The sequence below is a fragment of the Kwoniella dendrophila genome, chromosome 5, assembly GCF_036810415.1.
Source record: "Kwoniella dendrophila CBS 6074 chromosome 5, complete sequence".
NCBI lineage: Eukaryota > Fungi > Basidiomycota > Tremellomycetes > Tremellales > Cryptococcaceae > Kwoniella > Kwoniella dendrophila.
Window position 1 is genome coordinate 202,702 of NC_089480.1, and position 21,008 is coordinate 223,709.

General features: G+C 38.3%; 7 protein-coding genes across 7 annotated transcripts; 4 read left to right on the forward strand and 3 right to left on the reverse strand.

Annotated features, from left to right (window-relative positions):
* Window positions 1-494: 494 nt before the first annotated feature.
* Window positions 495-2,113, forward strand: L201_003922 (uncharacterized protein; the record flags this gene model as incomplete). The annotated part of the gene is made up of 6 exons (XM_066219671.1): window positions 495-648; window positions 755-915; window positions 982-1,150; window positions 1,230-1,372; window positions 1,445-1,521; window positions 1,603-2,113. 6 exons carry the CDS (start codon window positions 495-497, stop codon window positions 2,111-2,113), a joined length of 1,215 nt encoding a protein of 404 aa, XP_066075768.1.
* Window positions 2,114-2,778: 665 nt separating this feature from the next.
* On the forward strand, window positions 2,779-3,981 carry L201_003923 (uncharacterized protein; the record flags this gene model as incomplete). The annotated part of the gene is made up of 1 exon (XM_066219672.1): window positions 2,779-3,981. One exon carries the CDS (start codon window positions 2,779-2,781, stop codon window positions 3,979-3,981), a length of 1,203 nt encoding a protein of 400 aa, XP_066075769.1.
* A 220-nt stretch (window positions 3,982-4,201) lies between these two features.
* L201_003924 (uncharacterized protein) lies at window positions 4,202-6,679 on the reverse strand (the record flags this gene model as incomplete). Its single annotated transcript, XM_066219673.1, has 7 exons — window positions 4,202-4,502; window positions 4,607-4,837; window positions 4,925-5,182; window positions 5,269-5,751; window positions 5,829-6,171; window positions 6,256-6,331; window positions 6,416-6,679. The coding sequence occupies 7 exons, from the start codon at window positions 6,677-6,679 to the stop codon at window positions 4,202-4,204; spliced, it is 1,956 nt and encodes a 651-aa protein (XP_066075770.1).
* Window positions 6,680-7,235: 556 nt separating this feature from the next.
* Window positions 7,236-11,587, reverse strand: L201_003925 (uncharacterized protein; the record flags this gene model as incomplete). Its single annotated transcript, XM_066219674.1, has 16 exons — window positions 7,236-7,739; window positions 7,815-8,249; window positions 8,308-9,101; window positions 9,159-9,283; window positions 9,345-9,949; window positions 10,012-10,041; window positions 10,101-10,151; window positions 10,209-10,429; window positions 10,487-10,578; window positions 10,631-10,643; window positions 10,712-10,750; window positions 10,828-11,144; window positions 11,200-11,222; window positions 11,282-11,298; window positions 11,358-11,456; window positions 11,551-11,587. The coding sequence occupies 16 exons, from the start codon at window positions 11,585-11,587 to the stop codon at window positions 7,236-7,238; spliced, it is 3,402 nt and encodes a 1,133-aa protein (XP_066075771.1).
* A 588-nt stretch (window positions 11,588-12,175) lies between these two features.
* L201_003926 (uncharacterized protein) lies at window positions 12,176-15,679 on the forward strand (the record flags this gene model as incomplete). The annotated part of the gene is made up of 16 exons (XM_066219675.1): window positions 12,176-12,410; window positions 12,494-12,680; window positions 12,755-12,858; window positions 12,915-13,065; window positions 13,132-13,277; window positions 13,374-13,578; window positions 13,628-13,689; window positions 13,752-13,810; window positions 13,866-14,025; window positions 14,091-14,318; window positions 14,388-14,542; window positions 14,605-14,779; window positions 14,849-15,143; window positions 15,217-15,289; window positions 15,378-15,443; window positions 15,542-15,679. 16 exons carry the CDS (start codon window positions 12,176-12,178, stop codon window positions 15,677-15,679), a joined length of 2,439 nt encoding a protein of 812 aa, XP_066075772.1.
* Window positions 15,680-15,943: 264 nt separating this feature from the next.
* L201_003927 (deoxyhypusine hydroxylase) lies at window positions 15,944-17,605 on the reverse strand (the record flags this gene model as incomplete). The annotated part of the gene is made up of 6 exons (XM_066219676.1): window positions 15,944-16,060; window positions 16,166-16,306; window positions 16,410-16,557; window positions 16,703-16,912; window positions 17,031-17,328; window positions 17,455-17,605. 6 exons carry the CDS (start codon window positions 17,603-17,605, stop codon window positions 15,944-15,946), a joined length of 1,065 nt encoding a protein of 354 aa, XP_066075773.1.
* A 751-nt stretch (window positions 17,606-18,356) lies between these two features.
* On the forward strand, window positions 18,357-20,934 carry L201_003928 (uncharacterized protein; the record flags this gene model as incomplete). Its single annotated transcript, XM_066219677.1, has 6 exons — window positions 18,357-19,155; window positions 19,222-19,604; window positions 19,703-19,817; window positions 19,878-20,140; window positions 20,214-20,717; window positions 20,806-20,934. The coding sequence occupies 6 exons, from the start codon at window positions 18,357-18,359 to the stop codon at window positions 20,932-20,934; spliced, it is 2,193 nt and encodes a 730-aa protein (XP_066075774.1).
* Window positions 20,935-21,008: the final 74 nt, after the last annotated feature.

Consider the following 21,008-nt stretch of genomic DNA (forward strand, 5'->3'; position numbering starts at 1 on the left):
TCAGCCAAACCAAGGTTCGACTTCGTCTGGTTGACCTGATGCAGGTATATACGTTCGGAGGAAGAAAAGAGGCAGTAAAGGAATATATCGTGTACTTCGTTCGAATCGTACCACATAAAGTATTTATCATATTTAATCAGCATACTCTTTTTCTCCATATCATAAGTACACTATATTACATTTTAATATCATAACAATGCATGTGGTTTATAGCATAACATGAACACGATGCCTTATACTTTGTTTGCTGCTGTCAATACACATATGTATCCACACAATCTCCGAGGAATGACGGAATCAAAAAGTTGGATGAAAGATAGATGAGCAAGATAACCGGAAAGTTACGAATGATGAAGATGTTAACCAAGAAAGAAGAATGATCTACAGAGCTCTGTATGTATTGATATGTTCCGTTGTTTGAAAGGTCAATAGACTCTTCAGATCAACACTGATCAAAGCGAGAAACCATCAACTACTTTTGAATAAATCTCAACATGTCCAACTTACCGGTTTTGCTATACGCAACACCACCTTTAGAAGGGTATTTACCAGCATCTGATTCTGAGTCTTTATATTTGGCTTCACTACTTCAATTATCTTGTCCAGGTAGATGGTCAATTACAACAGGACAATGGGGTGATAACGGTGGTAAGTCGACTTTGCGATTGTCTCAGGGTTTCTCTTCCCTCTGTACGAATTAGATTATAATCAGTCGCCATTAAATAAGCTAACTCGAAAGGATCACATCGTTTAGGTAAATTACCTTATATAACGCATTTAGGTCATCACATAAGATTAAACCATTTGAATTCATTACCTTTAATTGATGATCCAGATTATAATTTATCAAAATCTGATAAAGTTGATTCATCATGTTGGAAATCATATATTGAACAAAATGTTGTTGATTTAGTTGTAAGTTTATCCCTTATGATTGGATTGAACCTTCAATCGACTGACTAGTCTTTTTGCACATAATAGAATCACACATATTATTCATTACCACCTAATTACCCAAAATTAATAGCAAAATCACAATTAACAAATTTGAGTTTCCCTGAAAATCAGTACATACCACAAAGATTAAGAAGTATAATTAGATCTAGATTACAACATGTAGGTTTATGGGGATTAGGTGGATTAAATGATGGTAAGTCTGGACTTGGGTTACATATGATTCGGATAATATCAAGCTAATTAAACGCAATCCGTATGCTTTGTAATCGTAGGCGACGCAGCAGATGAAGATAGACAAAGATTAGATGAAGCTTTTGTAGTTGGACCTGCAGGTACTTTGGCTCCTAGAGCTTGGAGTGGTTGGTCTGCAGGTAAAGATATGGAAGAAAGGAGGAGAAAATGGGGTGAACAGGAAGTAAGTTTATAAGATTGACTGTTTATGTAGAAGATATCAGAGACTAATTTCTGGAATATCTGATAATATTAGCTCGAGAAAAAGATCAAAAGTGTATTTGATCCTATAGTAAGAAGACTAGGTGATGAATCATACTTTTTTGGAAATAAGTAAGCAAGCTTTCGCTATTTGCTATTTAATGCTCCTGTCTTCTATCTTATTGCTCAACTAACCCATGTATCGTCGATCAGACCTACAACACTTGATTTACATTTATTCGCTCAACTAACATTCATCTTAACACCAACATTACCTAATCCGTTATTACCCAATATAATCAGATCGACCTATCCAACTATGATAGCGCATCACGATAGGTTATTATCATTATTATTCCCTAACTCAGGTTGGAACTTGGTACCACGTTCGACTGTACCACCGCCTCCACAGAAAAGCTATTTGGAATCAATCACTTCTTTATTCACCATTTCAACAGCTTCAAGTAGGAATAATCATGGACAAAGTTCAAATGGAGAAAAAGAGAAGAAAGGGAAATCAGCTGAAGAGAAAAAGTTTGAAAGAGGTAGATGGTTATGGTTTACTGGTGCGACTGTAGCTATGATTGGATACGTTTTGACAAGTGGTTTGGTTAGTATAGAATTTGGCTCGGAATCCAAGGAAGAAGAAGAATTTGTAGAAGATGTTGAGGGTGAGGAGTTAGTGCAGGAAGAAGTCGTAGTGCTAGAAGGAGAGGATGAATGAGGGTGATTATCGATTCCTGCATAATCATGCATTGCATGTCGGTATGCATTTGAGCTTGTAGAGTGAATGGGAGGGTTCATGTACTGTAAGCTAACTGAAACGAGGAGCAAACCCATTCTCACTACAGGCTCAGTTCACGGTCGAAAGGCAACAAGGCAACTTTGCCGTCTTACCCCCTTATCGGACTGGAAGAACCAATATCGTGATGTCCACCCCGGCGTAGACAACCTTTGGGTATCGCTTCCTTCTCCGTCAGGCCGTTTTGGCCCTCGTCATTGTTATCGCTTCGTCGTTCCTTCCACTCTTGTACTGGATTACACAGCTTGCGCAATGGAAGTATCAAGAGCAGTTACTTGATCCGACTACTCCCTCACAAAGAAGCATCCGCGTCCTTTTTGTTATCCTGCTATTCATTGTATCAAGATTTAAAGGCGTATATATTCATGCTTCGCATGTATAAACGCTCCCCGACAACTCAAGGACGAGTGAAGGGCATTACAGCTGGGTTGTAATGATGGGCCGACTATCCCGAGCACCGTCAAGGTGTAAAAAGCCAGTATGATCAGGTAGATTTTCCCCAATCCTCATCATATTTTTTTTCTTCCCAAAACACAAAAGTCTACTGAACGATTTGTATTCATATAAACTAGTTAATATCATATATAATGGATAATACAACCGAGACCCGCCTTTTTGCTACGAGTATTGAAGATCGATTAGTTGCTATTGAAGATCAATTAGACGAATATGGGAAATTGCTCCGAGAGGGGGATGCCTGCGAGAGATCAGGTCATACACCGGTATCTGTTGCCATCAAAACAAATGATCAAAGTCGAATGACTAATCCTGTTCATATAGATAAGATCAGTAACAGTACTTGGAGATCTGCAGTTCAATCCAATATTTCAAAGGTTTTAGGTTATAGAAATAGATCAATGGGAGATAATGAAATGGCACTTGAGATAGATATTAATGGCGATTATATTAATCTCTTATATCCTGACACAAATGATGAACCATCAAGGATCTCCGCATATCACGAAGAATTTCAAAAGAAATATTTTGAATCTTTAAGAGAAAAAGCCATTAAACTAACAACTGCCAATGAAATGATACACTATGTATTTACGATAAATCCTGATACTTTAGTAGCAAGGTCAATCGATGCGATATTCACTATAAATAATGATCGAAATCCAATCAAAACAGCAATTTCTCGAAATATATGGGAGACTTCAACAAGAAGGAATTTAATCGGTGCAGAACAATCGTTCCTTCATGCTCCTCATGATACAGAAATTTCCAACATTACACCTAACGAAAATACTCAATCAATCGTTAAAACAGATGAAATCAAACTTAGTTTATCATCTAATGATTTAGAACAATTGATTCTTGATAGAGCCTCAACCAGTACAAGATTAAGAAATGAAGCTTTGATCAGGACCAATCAGTTCACACTCCCTATTGAACGTATGCAGGAACTCTTACAAGGCCAAAAGGAGCATTTTTCATCTGTGAATAAATATGAAGCAAGAAGAAGAAAAGATTTAACGCGTGTTATTGAGGATCAGAGTAATCTTACAGATGACGAATGGTCAACTAAAGGTGATATTCTGCCAGCTTTATACCCAAGTAAATATGATGGTATAAGTAATATTTCCAAATTCAAACTTATAGACAAAGATTTAGGTTTCGTTTCGATTGGGGAACCCATAAAAGTAAATCTTTGGGTATCAAAGAACGGTCAATCCACCATTCCACCCGAGACTACTTTGTTCCCCACCGAAGCCACATTCGATAAAACTGTCAAGGAAGCCTATGAGAGGGCTGCTGCAAAGATCTCACAGACATCATCATCTGCTTAGACATATACTGTAGACTGTATGAGCGCAGAACACAACCGTGAACCAAATCTTGTAAATTGAGTAAACCCTCCTCACCATTGTTTGATAGTACCATCCGCCCTTACGTATCTTATGCACTTTTTGGTTGACGAACAGCAGGATGGTTCTTTTGCTATTGGCATATTGACAAATAAAACGAAATGTGCCAAGATCCATATATATATATATCAGGATTACTGAACTACTTCTTTTTCTTCGAGTCTTCACTTTCCTTCATCCATTTTTTCGGTATCCCTTTTGCAAGTAAAGCTTCAGTTACCAATTTAACTTGTGACCCTTGGACTAGAATTTCTTGCAAATTCAATTTTGGTGATGAACCTTGTAAAGGTTGTACAGATGCACTACCTGCACAGATTTTTCTCATCTCCTCTGCGAAAGCATCAATATCAATGTTAAATGTTTCTAATCCATATATATGCGTTACTGTTTTTCTTCCTTGTCTTGTTTTGACTGTCATTGTTATTGGTTGTAAATTTCCTTTCCTACAACACGAGAAATAAAAGTAATTCAAAAATATTGATTAGTCAAATCTTACAGTATATTGTACCATTCATCTCGTCCTGATGTTTTTTCCTACTCAACTCACTTGACGACTCCATCCAACACCACACTCCAACTGATACCACTCTTCAATTTTTTCATAACTTCATCTCTTGACATTTTCTGACCAGGTTCAGGTTTTTTCACGCCAACTGCTCTACCCAATTCCTCATCTAGTAAAACGTATCGATGATCCGTAGGATGAATCAAAGAATGCTTAGCCAGATAACCGTCTATATAGGTTTTCATGTCTGATGGTGGATGCAGAATAGTTTTACTATGATACAGGATAATTTGCGTCAATCCATTTTCTCATAAAAATGATGAGATACCAGAATCAAATTGCTACAGATAAAGAACTTACTCAACTCCTGCAGCGTCCCAGAAACTTGTTGCTGCACCAGAAGGTTTCCATAATTCCTCAATAACCATTTCTTTGCTTTTGCCTTTATTTGCTGTAACAGTATTACCACTTCCAGAAGCAGCTTGACCTTTATTTACATTATTGGCTTCTCCATCTTGTTTAGCTTCTCTAGCGGCTTTCTTAGCAGCTTTAGCTTCTTCTTCAGCTATAGTAGTGAATCCAGCGTGATTCTGCAATGAAGGATGTTGAGGATCATATCTACATTATGTTAACCAAGTTACATGCGGTCAGCCATAGTACTCCCCTTTGTTACTACCATAGATAACCGAGACGATAAGACTTACGATTGAACGATAACTTCACCTTTAGATTCCTTGATTTTCAGTAAACCTTCTTTCGAGACTTCTTTCATCCATTTTGTTAATTTTTTCCATTCACTTTTAGCTATTACAATTTCATCTCTTTTGTCTTTTGGTATATATGCCGGTCTATTAGGTAGCACATGAGAAGAATAAAGTAAAGAAGCTGGTAAAGGAAATATAGATTGTTGTAAAGATCCTGAGAATAATGCTTGATGTAGTGATACTGATAACAATGTTGAAACTTCTGTAGAAGACAATGCTTCTGGAGATGATATAGATTGTGATGGTCCAGCTTTCTCGTTTATGGTAAGATTCTGTATTTGAGGTGGTTCAGTGGGGTTAGAAGAAGAAGATGATGAATTTGGAGGGTCAGATTGTGCTTCTGCGGGAGGAGGAGCAAGTGCTTTGACAGGTATAGGTAATTGGAATGAAGGTAATGTAGGTTTACTACCTAGTTCCCATAAACTTGAATTGAGATTTATTGAGATCAGCTCAAAGTCGACGCAAAGGGGATTTTCATGGAAAACAATGATACAACTTACTGATCATCAATTATACATAATATATCGCAGAATTTACCTTCTTCTTTTTCACCATTATCATTAGTTAAATTATTTATTCTATTTTCTAAAGCTTGTTTAGTTCCTCCTTTAGTAACTATTCTACCTACACCAATATAATTAACATTTTCAATTGAATTATTAGGTGAAGTAACGAATGAAACTAAATCTCCTTCTTTCAAATCAGGTATTAACCATGATTTAGATAAATTTCTTACAGCAGGTATAAATAGTGGTGCACCTGTCAAAAGTGGTGGTGGTATTGGATTATGCAGTTGGATTAATGGGATTGGTGGATTAGGTATAGGTAAAGATAATAAGTATACTAGAGGTATAGTAAATGCAATTACTCTATTTAGCTCATCGACTTTATCATATCTCAAGTGAAAGTATCTGTACTCATACGTACAAGTAGGTATATATTCTTTAGAATTACGTCCAAACGTCATCCATAGTGGATTACCATCAGGGGTCAACCAAAAAGTCTACGATATGAATTTAGCCCTTTGAAGTCTTTCAGGTAACAGGTCTGTTTACTCGTTTTTGAAATGAAAACTATCAAAACTTACACCTTCAATGCCAACACTAGTTTCGAAATTAGCTATTCTAACACCTTCAGGTAGTATAATCTTTCCTAAATCTTTTTCAGATATTCCTTCGGTCGTCTCCCCATTCACATTGTAATCTCCATTTTCAAATTTGTCTTTATCTCCACTGTGATCTTTACCAAGCAGTGAAGGATATTGTTCAAATATAGAATTCAACAATTGTCGTCTTACTGAAGACCGTAAAGGCGTGGCATTCGATTGATGTGCCAAAGGTTTCTTGAACATCTTGAACCCTCTCTTATACCTGTCAAGGTGTATCGTAGTGCTTTCTGGCTGAATTATAGGGGATGTCTTGATCAAATGGAGAATACCAAGCATCCCTCTCTTTGTTCTTTATACTTCTGACAATCAATTTGTGATTTCATGAAAGCGATAAAACGTCTCTTCCCCATGGGGATGACTAAGCCAAGTTTCGGTGTCACGTGATAGTATTCATCATCTACCATTTTAAATTAGGTATGCAATGAGCATGGTATGCACAGCACACATGTATGCTTCAAGGCAACTGGTCGTCTGCGATATGATGACAGGAGCTGTGGTAGCGAGAACAACAAAAGAGAACCCAAAAAATGACCGGGAAAGTAGAAATTGGAGAAAGAACAAGTGATGAATCTAGATACAATGGTATTTCCCATGATTATTATCGCAATTGTGATATTTGTAAAACCTTATATGAACAACAAACTCTATACAACAATTATCTCTCACTGAGAGCAATTGGACCTCGATTAGAACGTAAACTACGAGAAAGATTTATCAATTCTTAATCAAAGCCACCTAATCAATCTTGTTTTTTCCCCAAAATGCCAAACCAATTAGCCACAACACCTTTCTTTTTTCTTTCCTTTTTCCCTTCTAATGCTTTCCTAAAACCGCTCTTTGTGTTCTGAAATTGGGACGATTTTGAAGTGATCCTCTTGATCAAAACTCCATGTTTTCCAATTACCCCTTCTTGATTGTCGATATTCGCATCGCTCTCTGAATGTATATTATCGATACCATTGGACGGTGTATTAGTACCGCTTTCATCATGATCATCATCGTCATCATCTAAATCAGTCCAGATATCACGATTTGATGAGTTTTTACTTTTTGAACTTGTTCCTTTAGTTTTCTGCACCTTTTTCGCTTCTCTTGCAACTTTCAAAGCTTCACTAGCTTTATTTCTTTCACTTGAACTGGAGAAAAAAGTTGCTAATCCTACCCAAATACTCAATCCGTGGAATGATGTATCATGTGATGAATCTAATCTATCTGCCATTAATGCTAATTGACGTGCTTCAGCCTATTGAATTAAGAAATCAGTGTTTATTCATTTCTTAACGGGATCGATGACAATTTCAACTTAAGTAAGACTCACAAAATCCCTTCTTGATATGATTGCACTTGGTGGAGGTGCTTCACCATTCAATGCCCAATTCCAACTTGTACTCAAAGTTTTATCGATGTTCTTTTCGTCATCTTTGCCATTCTCTTGCCCATTCGATTCCAGCTTGTCTTTCTGTGTATCTCTTGTTTCGCGAGCTTTCCTTAACCATTCCATACCAATTTTATGGCCTTCCTTTTGAGCGATCTTCAAATTTTTCTCTCTCCTCTTCTTGACATGCTTAGCGGCTCGATGATATTTCTTGTCCCATAATGCTTGTCCATTTATGTATCTCATAGCGGGCCCTTCTTTGATATATCCAACTTCATCCAAGGGCATCTGCATCGCCTGCAAATCCTCTTTAGGTTCAAGCGGTCTCAATTCTCCTGTGATCGAAACTCTTTCACGTATCATATGGTTTGTGAATGGCTATGTGTTCATATCATCAAGGTTAGTCAGGTGCGGTACAAAATGATCTTCGACTCACATCGATACCCTTATATATTCCGGCCCATCCGGCTTCACCTTCGGTAGCATTCCAATCGTTCATAAAAGTTTCGCTATCTTCAAATCTAGGTCCAGACTCATCTCCACTAGGTTGCGTATTACCTCGTGTGGGATCGTTGCTTCTCGACGCACTTGCCCCATCAAAGCCTGTCCCGCTGCCGTTTCTAGAATTGGGTGATGGAGGTAGGATTGACTGGCGCCTTTCCGGTTTATGATCGGAAGAAGCTGATGATGAATTGAAGGAGGAAGCAAAGGAAACGTTTCTACTGGGCGTGTGGGAAAGCGTGACATCCAAAGTATCTCTTGAATCCTCTTTATGAGGTTTAGGCCTTACTTTCACAGGCGAGTCCAATCCGGAGGATGTTGTTGTAGATACCTCTTCTCCCAGGTTCAGATTTAAAATAGGAGTTTTCTTTTTAGCCTTGTCAGCTGCCGATGAGGAGCTTTCAGCAGGTGTCATTATCGCAGGAGTACCAGTCAACACATCTTCAATTATTTTCTGTTCGGTGGTGATAGGCGATGACGTTCCATTGTTATCTGGTTCTACTACATATTGGGCACCTAATATGGAGGAATCTGCTTCAGGAGTACCTTTTGAGGTCGATCCTCTGGGAGTGCCTGATTTCGAATCTTTCGGTGTGACAGGATAAGATCTTCTGATATATTTCGAACCAGGAGCGGAAGGAGTGACATATCTCGCGAAACTTGCTATAGCTCTAAAAGCCCCTCTTGATGGGCGTGTCATCGATAGTAGGGGAAGATCATGGCAAACGCCTTCGCAACAGTATCAGTACTCGTGTCTGTCACAATGCAGCCTTTGCAACGACTTACCATCATAAACTTGTAAATGCACGTTGGTTGCCGCGTATTTATCCTCGATGCCATTTAAGGAAGGCAGTAAAACCTTGACATCATCACGGATGGGGTGTTCGTCCGGATTGGCCGCTTTGTGTGCTCTGTAAACCTTACAATATTAGCTGGAAGGTCTCTACCTGAATGAAAGTCTGTTTCACTAACAAGAAAATGATCTCATCTCTTAGAACCTCTTTATCACCACACATAACGAAGAGAGGAGGTAGGCCACCTAAATAACCTAGAACTGGTGACACCCAAGGATGGCACAGTTGAGCATTTGTGGCATATAGTTGAATTTGAGTATCTATCAATATTTCTTCTCCTTTTACTGTCAATTTGAGTGGTGTATCGCATTGAGCTAATGTACTTGGTCTGATATCCTTTTCACGTTGTTCCACCAAAGCAGGGAAGAGATCAGCTGGATTGGCACGAGATGGGTTATGAGTCGGCTCTGTTTGAGGTTCGGGATGTTTGTTTTCAGATTTATCAGCTAGAGGGTGTAAATCCGATTCACTTTGATCTTTTGACTTTTCTAATCCTTCAGCCGGTTTTGATGTTTTTAGCTTATCAGGCACTGTAGTTGGTTCGTTGATTGTCGATGTTCCTGCTTCCTGCTTGATCGTGGTCAACAGGGATTTAGCATCTTCTTCAGCCTTTTGGGGTCGATGTTGCATCCTATGAACTGCTTCTTTGACTCGCGAACGAAGTCGAGTCTGAACTTCTTCGGTCAACATCGGTGGTGGCGGTGGCCAAAGTGACGAGGGTTTCTGGGTTATTTAGGGTTTATCAGCTTTGATCTGGTGAAAATCAGAAGGGCGGATATACTTACATGAATGAAGCCATAAGGAGGCACTATATCCTGTGCCGGAACATCTGATTAGTTGACCCAATTTCCTTTTCATTCAGCTTTTCACTTACTGTGGCAGTATTTTGAAGGATACTGGGGAAACTATGTGTGAGATCGGACCACTGTATATGGAAACAGATCAGCTCGATATCTTTACAAGAGTAGTAGACGGCGCTTACCGGACTTATCAATACTGCTCCCGCTGGTAACTCTAGTCCTGGCGTGTCTCTCAGAATTTGCAACAAGGCTAGACATAACCCTCCTCCAGCACTATCTCCCGCAAGAATGATACTCTTTGGATCTACCGGACGATGTTTAGCTTCTGGTGGTGGATTGGTAAGATATAGATAGGCAGCCAGACAATCCTGTATAGCACATGGAAATGGATATTGAGGTGCCTCTGTTTGCAGGAAAACAAGAGTAAGCTGAATGTATGTATTATTTAATTGATACTTACTTCTATAGTTCACAGCGAAGCACCTTCCATGCATTTTTCGAGCATATCTCCAGATGGTATATCGATGAGTATTGATTGACCCCCAATAATATCTGAAAAGAAAGTCAGATAGAAATAGAGGATACATAGTACCAAGATGCTCACGCTCCGCCATGTACTGTCAGAATACGATTTTGGATCAGCGTTCCTTCTGCTGATAGGTCGATGGAAAAGGATTGAGCTTACTGTATAACATGCATCTCAGCCTATCCATTTCTGGTCGGACTGTATATCATAGACAACGAATATAAGCTATGTTCGAATGGAAAGTAATATAACGGAAGGACAGATGTATATCTTACACTCATTCTCCTCTTCTTCCTCCAAGACCCCTTCCTGAGCTCTTTTCTTGTGTTCTTTCTTTTCTTCAGCTACAACACCTTTCCAATCTTTTTTCATTACTATCCATTCACCTTCAACACCTAATCCCGCTCTTACTTGCCACCATTTCGTACCTCCTGCAATCTTGTATGCCATTTCTTCACCACCAAATCCTTCTATCAAATAGTTTGCTGCATCGTTCAATGATGATCTAGGTATAGATACTCGGAACACTCCTACCCACGGTGGTGAAGGTGTTCGTACTTGTCCAAATCTTTGAAGAGCTGCTACTGGATATCTATAGGGATTGAGTAAGCTAGATTACGAGAGATCGTCTTCAATCCTTAGCTTACTTTGTAGCCATTTCAAGGAATGTCTGGTGTATGCACATCTTCAGCACATACGCGAGATTGATAGGGATCAATGCCTACTTACTCTCATAAGCACAAAGGCTGTTCAGAAAATGATAAGTGAGCTATAATAAAAGGCGTAAGACAGCCGGATTGCTCACCTTCTTCGTACATCAGATCATCCTTTGCTTTACCTTTATCATCTTTTGGTCTGGGTCCTAAGAAGTGCTTGAACAGCGTTTCGAGGACCAGTGGTCCAGCTGGATTGATGAGCCTCATATGTCAGTTGTTTCTTTAGAGGTATCGCATCGCGGGAATGATCAGAAAGGTATAGTTCAGAGTAGAGATATTTACCTGCTGCAAGAGCTTGAGGTGTTAGAAGGTCAGGCATGGTTGAGGTCTGTCTGTCTGGCCGAAGGTCAAAGTCCAAAAGGCGGGTCGAGCGTTTCAGGAGAAAGCACGAAGCGGTTGTCTTGACTACTTTCGGGCGTGGTGTTATAGGTGATCAATGTATTAAATGAGGCCCATGAACAAAATCAGATAGATGAAGAATGATCATAATTGGAATGCAACTATTGAATACCGCATGTCAAAGAGACGACTACTAGTGAAATGTTGAATAGATAAGAAAGACGACGTTTGCCTATAATTAGGTTAAATTGACATTTCTCATAGACCGTGCAGATTTACTAAGGCGACCTTATTATTGTTTGTTTTCGTGATTTAAGGTTGACGTAGATCGTTTTCCATCGGAACACTGCTTCTAGCTTTTATCATTTGATCCCGCTTGTGTTTGACACGTGTTTCGGATTTCTCCACATCAACATGTTGCTAGCTACTATGACATCGCTGACGCAAGTTACAAGCTACATGGTATGAGAATACCTCTACCTCTCAAGTGCCATTTAAATGTATCATTTAGAGACGTTCTTACTCTCATATCAATCACCAAATACAAATACAAAAAGACAATCTCAAAATGTCATCACCACCATATCAACTAGCTTTCACACTTCATGGTCACGCAGCAGATGTTAGAAATCTATGTTCACCTTCACCTGATATACCATTACTTCTTTCTGCTTCAAGAGATGGTTCAGCTATAGTTTGGGGTCCATCAAATAAATCGAAAGAATGGGATGTAAAATTAAGAGTTGAAGGTCCAGAAAAAAGGTTTGTTAGTTGTGTAGGTATGACAAGATGGAATGGTCAAGGTAAATGGGAACCTTTCATTCAGCTGAATCGGTAGGTATGACCCTTAGCTAATTCTTACATTCCTTTTGCATGGCAATTTTAGCATTCCTTTTACTTGGTTCACAATCTGGTATATTAGCTTCATACATATTACCTTCACCTGATGCTGCTCCACCATCGGAGAATGCTCCATTGGAAGAACCATACCATACTTTAGTCGAACATCGTCAGAATTTATGTTGTTTAGATACAAGTAAAGGTGGTTTAATAGCTACCGGAAGTTGGGACAAGTAAGTTATATACACACAATTCAGCTGATGTCCTCTGATGAAAGATAAATCAGCTGATTATGAGAACTTCCCAGAACAATTATAGTATGGAAAGATTTCGAAAAAGCTATAACTATCGAAGGTCATGAACAAGCTGTTTGGTCAGTCAAATTCGTTGGTGAAGATAGACTTTTGACTGGTAAGCTGTGAAATCGCTGTAATACCTCATTGTAAATTCGCTTACCGGGAACGTAGCTTCTGCCGATAAGAAGATAATTCTTCATTCTCTCGATGTGGCTTCTGGTAGATCAACACCGTTACAAACATATACAGGACATTCAGAACCTGTAAGAGGGTTAAGTTTGAAACCCGATGGACAAGGATTTTGGTCTTGTGCAAACGATGGGTCAGCTACCTCGTTCTTGGAATGCTCTAACACAGTCAAGCTGATATTATCGCTCCCTCGTTGTAGAAATATCAACATTTACTCATTTGATAAACCTAATCCAATAAGGACATTATCAGGACATACATCGTTTGTCTACTCTGTTTCTGCTTTCCCTGATGGTTCAGGCGCCATAAGTACAGGTGAAGATGGTACTTTGCGTGTTTGGTCCGGTAAGTGCAGTTTATCACACGTACTTGCATATCGTTTCAACCTATTGATTTTAACGATTCCTTGCCTGACCTCTGCTAACAATTCATATTGTGTAGACACCGAGCTCGTCCAAACCATCCCTCATACTTCAAATTCCCTCTGGTCATCCGCTATTGTACCATCAGGCTTAGCCTCGCCTTACATCGCTTCTTCATCATCCGATTCGAACGTACGGTTTTTCACCAAAGAAGAGAGATTGATAGCTACTGCAGAAGAAAGAGCTGAATGGGATAAGGAAGTCAGCGGTAGACAACTAGACAAGTAAGCTACCCCAGACACGTCTTAACGGGTTTAGCTTATTGCTTTCCAGATCGCAAATAGGAGATGTAAAACAGTCCGATCTACCTGGTTTCGAAGCTCTTGGACGAGAAGGTGAGTTGATACATCCTCTGGAATTTCGGTTCCCGGATTTATAGCTGACCCTAACAATGTAGGCAAGAAGGACGGTCAGGTACTCATGATCAAAAATAACGGCGTAGTTGAGGCATATCAGGTGAGCTTTCCTTTCTGTCGTTTATTGTGGCAAAGCTCACGTTCTCTGTTCTTAGTGGTCTCAACCTACCTCAACATGGCAACAAATAGGTCAAGTTGTAGATGCTATTGGTCAAGGTAGAAAACAGCTCTACGAAGGCCAAGAATATGATTACGTCTTCGACGTTGACGTAGCTGAAGGCATGCCACCATTGAAACTACCTTATAACGTATCCGGTAAGTCTAAAACCTGAATACCGCTTACTATGCCATTCAGCTGATTTCTACTTTGTATGTCTTAGAGAACCCTTGGATAGCCGCTCAGAAATTCTTGAATAAAAACGAACTCCCTTCGACCTACTGTGAACAAGTAGTCGAGTTCATTCAGAAAAACACCAATGGAGTCACCTTAGGTCAAGGTAATGGAGGCGGAAACGATTTCGTTGATCCATTCACTGGTGGCTCAAGATATACCGGAGCTACTTCATCAAACGCTGGACCAAGTTATGGTGGAGGAGATCCATTTACTGGTAAATTTCCAGCTCACATTCAGATCAGAACGACTGTCCCACGAGCTAACTTAATTTTACATGTGACAGGCTCTGGTGCATACTCATCATCTCCCGTACCATCACAGCTTAAACGTTCTAATGGTATTTTACCTGTCAAGACATTCTTGTCTTTCAAGCAGATGAACGTTAATGCCGCCAAAGGCAAAATAGCTCAATTGAATGACGAGATTAAGGCATCGAACGCAAGTCCCCTTTAACCCAATACACATGATCTCTTACGGAAAAACTGATATTATGTTCATAGTCCGAATTAGCTATCTCTGACGATGAAGAAAAGACGCTCAACGAAATTTATGCTTTCTTATCATCTCCAACAGTCTCCTTACCTAGTCCAGATACAAAAGATGCTAAAGAGAGGTATGACCCCAATGTGATATTGGGCTTACTGAATAAATGGCCTGAAGATAAAAGATTCCCTCGTAAGTCGTTGAAGTGAGAATTCACTCCTTTTTCGATGACAATTCGCTAATGACCTTTTCGCAACTCAGTCATCGATTTAGCAAGATGTTTAGCACCGATATCACCTGCTTTTGGATCATCTACTCAAGCACCAAAAGCACTAATCGAAGCTTGTGGCCTGAATACACCTTGGACACCTGGGAAATCAAGAGAAACAAACACTTTACTTTCGCTTAGAGGTTTAGCGAATCTATTCTCAACAGCTAATGGTAGAACCACGATAGCACAGAATGATAATGTGGAAGGTGTCGTAACTGCTCTGAAAAATGTACAATGGAGTAATTGGGGAGCTAGAAAAGTCGTTGTGGCTACTATTGCTCTCAAGTGAGTACTCGAGCGTTTCAGCTAGCAAGTAAAGGGCAATTCTGGGCTTTTAGCTGATTGGACGTTATTCTAGTTATTCGATTTTAGCTGTCACTTCTGTTTTCCCTGCACCACGCGCAGGACAACTATTAGACTTGATCATCCAGGTAAGTTGAGAATCTCATATTCTGGGTTATTCGTCTTCACCGTAACTTGAGCTAATTCTAATTCGCCTGCTTCTTGCTACCCTTTCAGATATTGGAAAATGAGAAAGAAGATTTGGAAACTATCTATAGAGCGTCTGTTGCTTTAGGTAACCTTGTAAGTCAATATCTTGGCTTGCTCTACTGTGGTGTCGTATTCTGCCAAGACGAAATTAAGAGCTTTACTGACACTTTGTAATCTTCCATATCACACAGCTTGTTTTACCTTTAGCAGGTAGTTTGAAGGTTGGCGAGGTAACGAAAGGAAAAACATTAATTTCAAATATATCGAAAGCGAAGAACGAGAAGAGATTGAAAGATCTTTCTGAAGAAATTGATGGGTTAGGTGTTTAGATGATAGATCTAGAATGAAGAATGATTGATGAAGGGATCAGAAACCTCGTCATATATGAGACGAGTCCTGATTACATCCATCTAAAATAGCATGCATAGTTGACAAAGAATCGATAAAGGGTATGTTATATCAAGTGCAAGTGGTTTTCACTTGAACTTGTCTATGCGGGGTATATACAACGTAAAATCTGAACTAGACTGAAATGATCTTTCGATTCTGTTTTCTAAGATTATACAGATTTGACGGGAGCTTTCGAATCTAACCTAAGCAGCTGACATGGCGGCAACAGCAGCATGAGCAGATCTCTCCATACCTGTTGAATTCGTTTTTTCTGATGTAAGTGAATCAAGTGGATTGAATTGTTCAGTTGAGTTTTCGTACTACAAATCAAAAATGAATAATAATGAAATTAGCGTTGCAAGAATTACACATATAGTATTATATAAAGTATTGCTTTAATGGGATGCTAGGGTTTGTTGACTCACCTCCCACATATCAATCGCAACTTGACAACTTTCTCTAACTACTATAGGAGCATCTTGTTTAACTGCCCATTCTCTTAAAACAGCTAAAACACCACCGGAAGGTAATTGTTGATCAATTGGTAAACTAGATTGATCTTCTCCCTATTATAAACCCCAAATCAATCCAATCAAACGTATCAGCTTTAAGCTCTTACTTTATTTTCATATGATATTCAAAGGGGTAAAATGAAAACGAAAAACTCACTTCTACTCCATCAGATGCAATTCCACCTAAAGCCTCAGCAGCTTCATGTCTTACCATATCATCTTCTTTTGGATCTCTCAATCTAGATAATAATGATGGAATTGAATATGGTGAAGATAATTGACCGAAAATGTATGCTACTTCATGTCTATTCAAGAATATGTTGTTACCGTAATTAGTATGATGATCATTCTCAAGTCAAGTATTATATAGCGTGTCAAAAACAACCGTTTGATGAGTTATGAAATGAGGGAAAAAAAAAATTATTGTTGGAAATGACCAAACCAGCTTACCTGAATAATGCAGAACCATCAGCGAAACCATCAGCTAGAGCTTCTACAGCTTCTTTACTTGATGCACCAAAATCTCTCAAAGCAAACATTGCTCTATATCTTTCAAATAAAGGTAGGGACGTATTTAATAAATCGGTTCTAAGAGACGGGATTGATACTACTCCTATTGGTGTAGCTGAAGGTGCTGGATCGATTGTAGGGAAATCTGGGCTGTGATTGATAATAAAATTAGCTTTAATTAGTATGTTGAACTAGTACTATAGTATCAAGATGAAGATAGATATCTGTTTGGGTAATTTGGATGATTTGGCATTGTCGACTAACTCACTTTAATTTCCTTTCTTTACCTTCAGGTGAATTATCAAATTCAATTTTTTCAATAGCAATCTCACAAGTTTCTCTAACTTCTCTTGAAGGATCATTTAAATATTTCTTTAGCGTTTGTAAACTTTCAGTTGAACTTAATGCACCTAAAGCTTCTGCAGCTTCATGTCTAACCATTGAACAATGTTCACCTGTTGGATTATTTAAAACATTTAATAAAATTGGTAATGCTCTTAAATTTGATAATTGTCCTAAAACATAAGCTAATTCATGTTTTAATAATGGTGATGGATCTTTCAAACCTATAACATTTTTTCATCAAAGCCAAACGTATAAATAATAGAATATTAGTAAAAGAAAACAATTCTATCCAAAGAAATCTTGATCGATCATTGAATGAGTAAGAGATTATAAGTATTGAAACTCACCCTCAGCTATGATATCAACTACTTCATCACCACCGACAGCTTTCAACATGAATAAAGATCTGAACCTTTCATGTAATGGAGTTTGACCAGATGTATTAAGTAAAGTAGCTTTTAAAGCTGATAATTGTTCAGGTGTAACTTGGACCGACATTTCGACTGATCTTGTTATAGGTTGATATCACAAATATGACTTTAGAAGATCAATGAGATTTGAATAGAGAAAAGTATAAATGAGAATCTAGTCTTGCTTTTCTCGTTCTGCCTTTTCTGCAATAAGATTTTGTACTAACCAGGGGTAAAATGCAAGCCAAGGTGATTTTATCAGATAAGGAACAAGGAAGAAACAAAACATCCTTTTGGTCAATTTCAGTTGAAAAATTCAAGTCAATACCGGCCGATACCGCCTATAAGAGAGATTTATCACGTGACTAACGATCTTTTACTGTATATATATATATAGTCAAGTTACTTTTATATTGTTGATGTTCTTTGTGGCTGTTTCAATATCACTCACAGGGATGCATGCATGGTTTTCTGAGCTACTAGGTGCGGTGCTTTCTGTATGACTGGGTAGCATAGGGGATACACTACGTAACTTCTACATAGCAGAACCGTTGGTGGGTTCGAGAAGTGGAATAGTGGGCTCCCTCAAAATTAAAGGGTATAACCGAGGAAGATGGTGCCCCGCTTTATCGCCACCCAATAACCGTCATCGATACAAATTAGAATGCAGGAGGTAGGAGAGCGATTAATTGGGAGCAAGAGATTTTATAACATTTGTTTTATGTATCAATGGGTAGCCAATAAATTCTGTATCTCAACTTAGACACTTCTTCCATTTATAGATTGGCAAGTGTCTTTTTTAGCTTATCTTGACGCTCATGCGGTTTACTATACCTAAGATGTCATCACAGAAATTACCTATCCATCGATTACCTTTGCCTTCTAGAACATTACAAAACACTTTAGGTGAATTACCTTTAGAAGATAAACCATCATCTCAAAGAAGGGCAACGACATTCAAAACTAATGTTGAAGGTATATGGGCAAGAGTGAATCCATTATGGGCATCATGGCCATTAAGAATAACTAAAGAAGAAGCTTTAAGTATGGGTGTGGATGTAGATAAAGGTGAACAATTGAGCGTTGAAGATGTTTTGAAACGTTGGGATCCAATTAAATTAGAACATACAGGTATACCACATGATTCTAATGAAGACTCGTCAAATGGATTAAACACTTTTAGCTCGGAACATAGATTAAAATTAGAACCTATTTTATTAGGTATATCAACTTCAACATTAAAAGATTCATTACCACATTTAACTGTTGGTGATGCACCAACAATATGTAATAGAGGAGCATCACCTTCACCTGATTCAACCCCTGCTGCATTAGTTAGAAATGCTCTAATTGATATTCTATCTGGAAGAAAAGTATTAAAATCTGAAAAAGAAAATGAAAATGACAATGATAAACAAAATTATGGTCCATGGTCAACAAGATATTGTGGACATCAATTTGGTTCTTGGGCAGGTCAATTAGGTGATGGTAGAGCTATATCCATATTAGAAACTGAAAGTGAACATGGTGGTAGACAAGAATTACAGCTGAAAGGTTCGGGTAGAACACCTTTTTCAAGAACTGCCGATGGTTTAGCTGTGTTGAGAAGTGGTGTAAGGGAATTCTTGGGTTGTGAGGGTGAGTCGATCTTGATACACTACCATGGTAGATACGAAGTAGCTAATTTACCGTTAAACATAATAGCTATAGCAGCGTTAAATATACCTTCAACAAGGGCATTGGCATTATTAACCACACCAATAACATCATTGCCTGTTATACGTGAAAATGGCCCTGAACCATCAAGTTTATTATGTAGAGTCAGTTCATCATTCATAAGAATAGGTCATTTCCAAGCTTTGAATCCATCAACAATTGATCAAGGTATGAGACAATTATTTTTAGGTAGTAGAGGTGGTTGGCAAGATGATCAATCTGAAATTGAGGAAGAAGAAGGTAATTTAGAAGGTTTGTTGAAATTAACAAATTGGGTCAAAAATGATATCATGAAAATGGAAAATAGTTCAATAAAAGAATGGTTAGAAGAAGTAGTCAAAAGAAATGCTGAGACCGTTGCTAAATGGCAGGTAAGTGATGAAATTCTATCCAGCAGGTACAAACTTGTGCGATGTCTTCATGGAAGTTGATCTGGACTGATATATGTGCTTCTGATTTGGTGTCTCAGGTTTACGGATGGATGCACGGTGTACTTAATACCGATAATATATCGTTGACTGGTGTGACGATTGATTATGGACCTTATGCCTTTATGGACGTATATGATGAAAGACATATCTGCAGTGAATATATCGATGATTGGTTGTATAGTGGGAAAACGACTAGCTAATTGCGTTGCACAGATCATTCCGATCCTTCTGGATTGTACAATTACCGTAATCAACCTGCTCGAGTATTATTCGCATTAGACAAATTAGCATCTACTCTGTCGCCTATAGTAGGGTATGAAGCTATACATTCGAAAATACCCAATGAAGGATACAGTGACGAGTTGAGTAAAGAGACCAGGAAAGAATGGGAAGAAAAAGGTGAAGAGATCATGAAAGGGTTTGAGGAGAGGTTTTGGGAGATTGAAAGAGAAGAGGAAAGGAGAGGTTGGTCTAAGGTGAGTACACCATAATGGAAAGTACTTACATCCTAATTAGAAATCTAGCTAACCTTATTGCTTTATTTTGCAGCGATTTGGGTTAAGAACATACGAACAATCAGATGATCGAGATATATTCAGTGATTATTTGAAATTACTTCAAACCTATAAAATCGATTTCAATAATTCGTTCAGATTATTATCTTTCTTCAAACCATCAAAATCTGATGATGAAACATATTTAGAATCATTCGTTAGTAAATTCATAGAGGAAAGCAGTCCAACTACAAAATCCGATGATGTGTTAAATAGAGCAGAAGAAGAATTTAAAAAATGGTTTAAAGTTTATTCTAAAAGATCTGTAAATGATGGTGGTAATAAGGAAGAAGATTGGGAAAATATTAGAGAAAAAGAAATGAAATCTGTAAATCCAAGATTCATCTTGAGACAATGGATTTTAGAAGAAACTATTGGAAAAATGGAAAAAGCTTTAACTAAACCTTATTTAGATGCTAAACAAGGTCAACAACCTGAAGAATGGGAATTGGATCAAGGTATTAGAGAAGCTAGACAGATTTTAGCTAAAATTTTAGATGTATGTTTATTTTCTTTTCCTTTCTACATATATATGCAATTGTTTTGTTTTCGTATAGCTAATATTCTTTGCTATCTTGTATTATCAGATGTCAACGAGACCTTTTGAACCTTATGGTGAAGGGGAAGGTAAAGGATCAGAATTTGAAGAAAATAAAAGATTATGTGGTTTAGGTAAAAAGGAAATGCTAGGTTTCCAATGTAGTTGTTCCAGTTAATTCAGTGTTGACATCACCTGGTTATGATCGATGGATGAAGGTAGAGTGATTATACGGACGCAAGGGCTATTTGA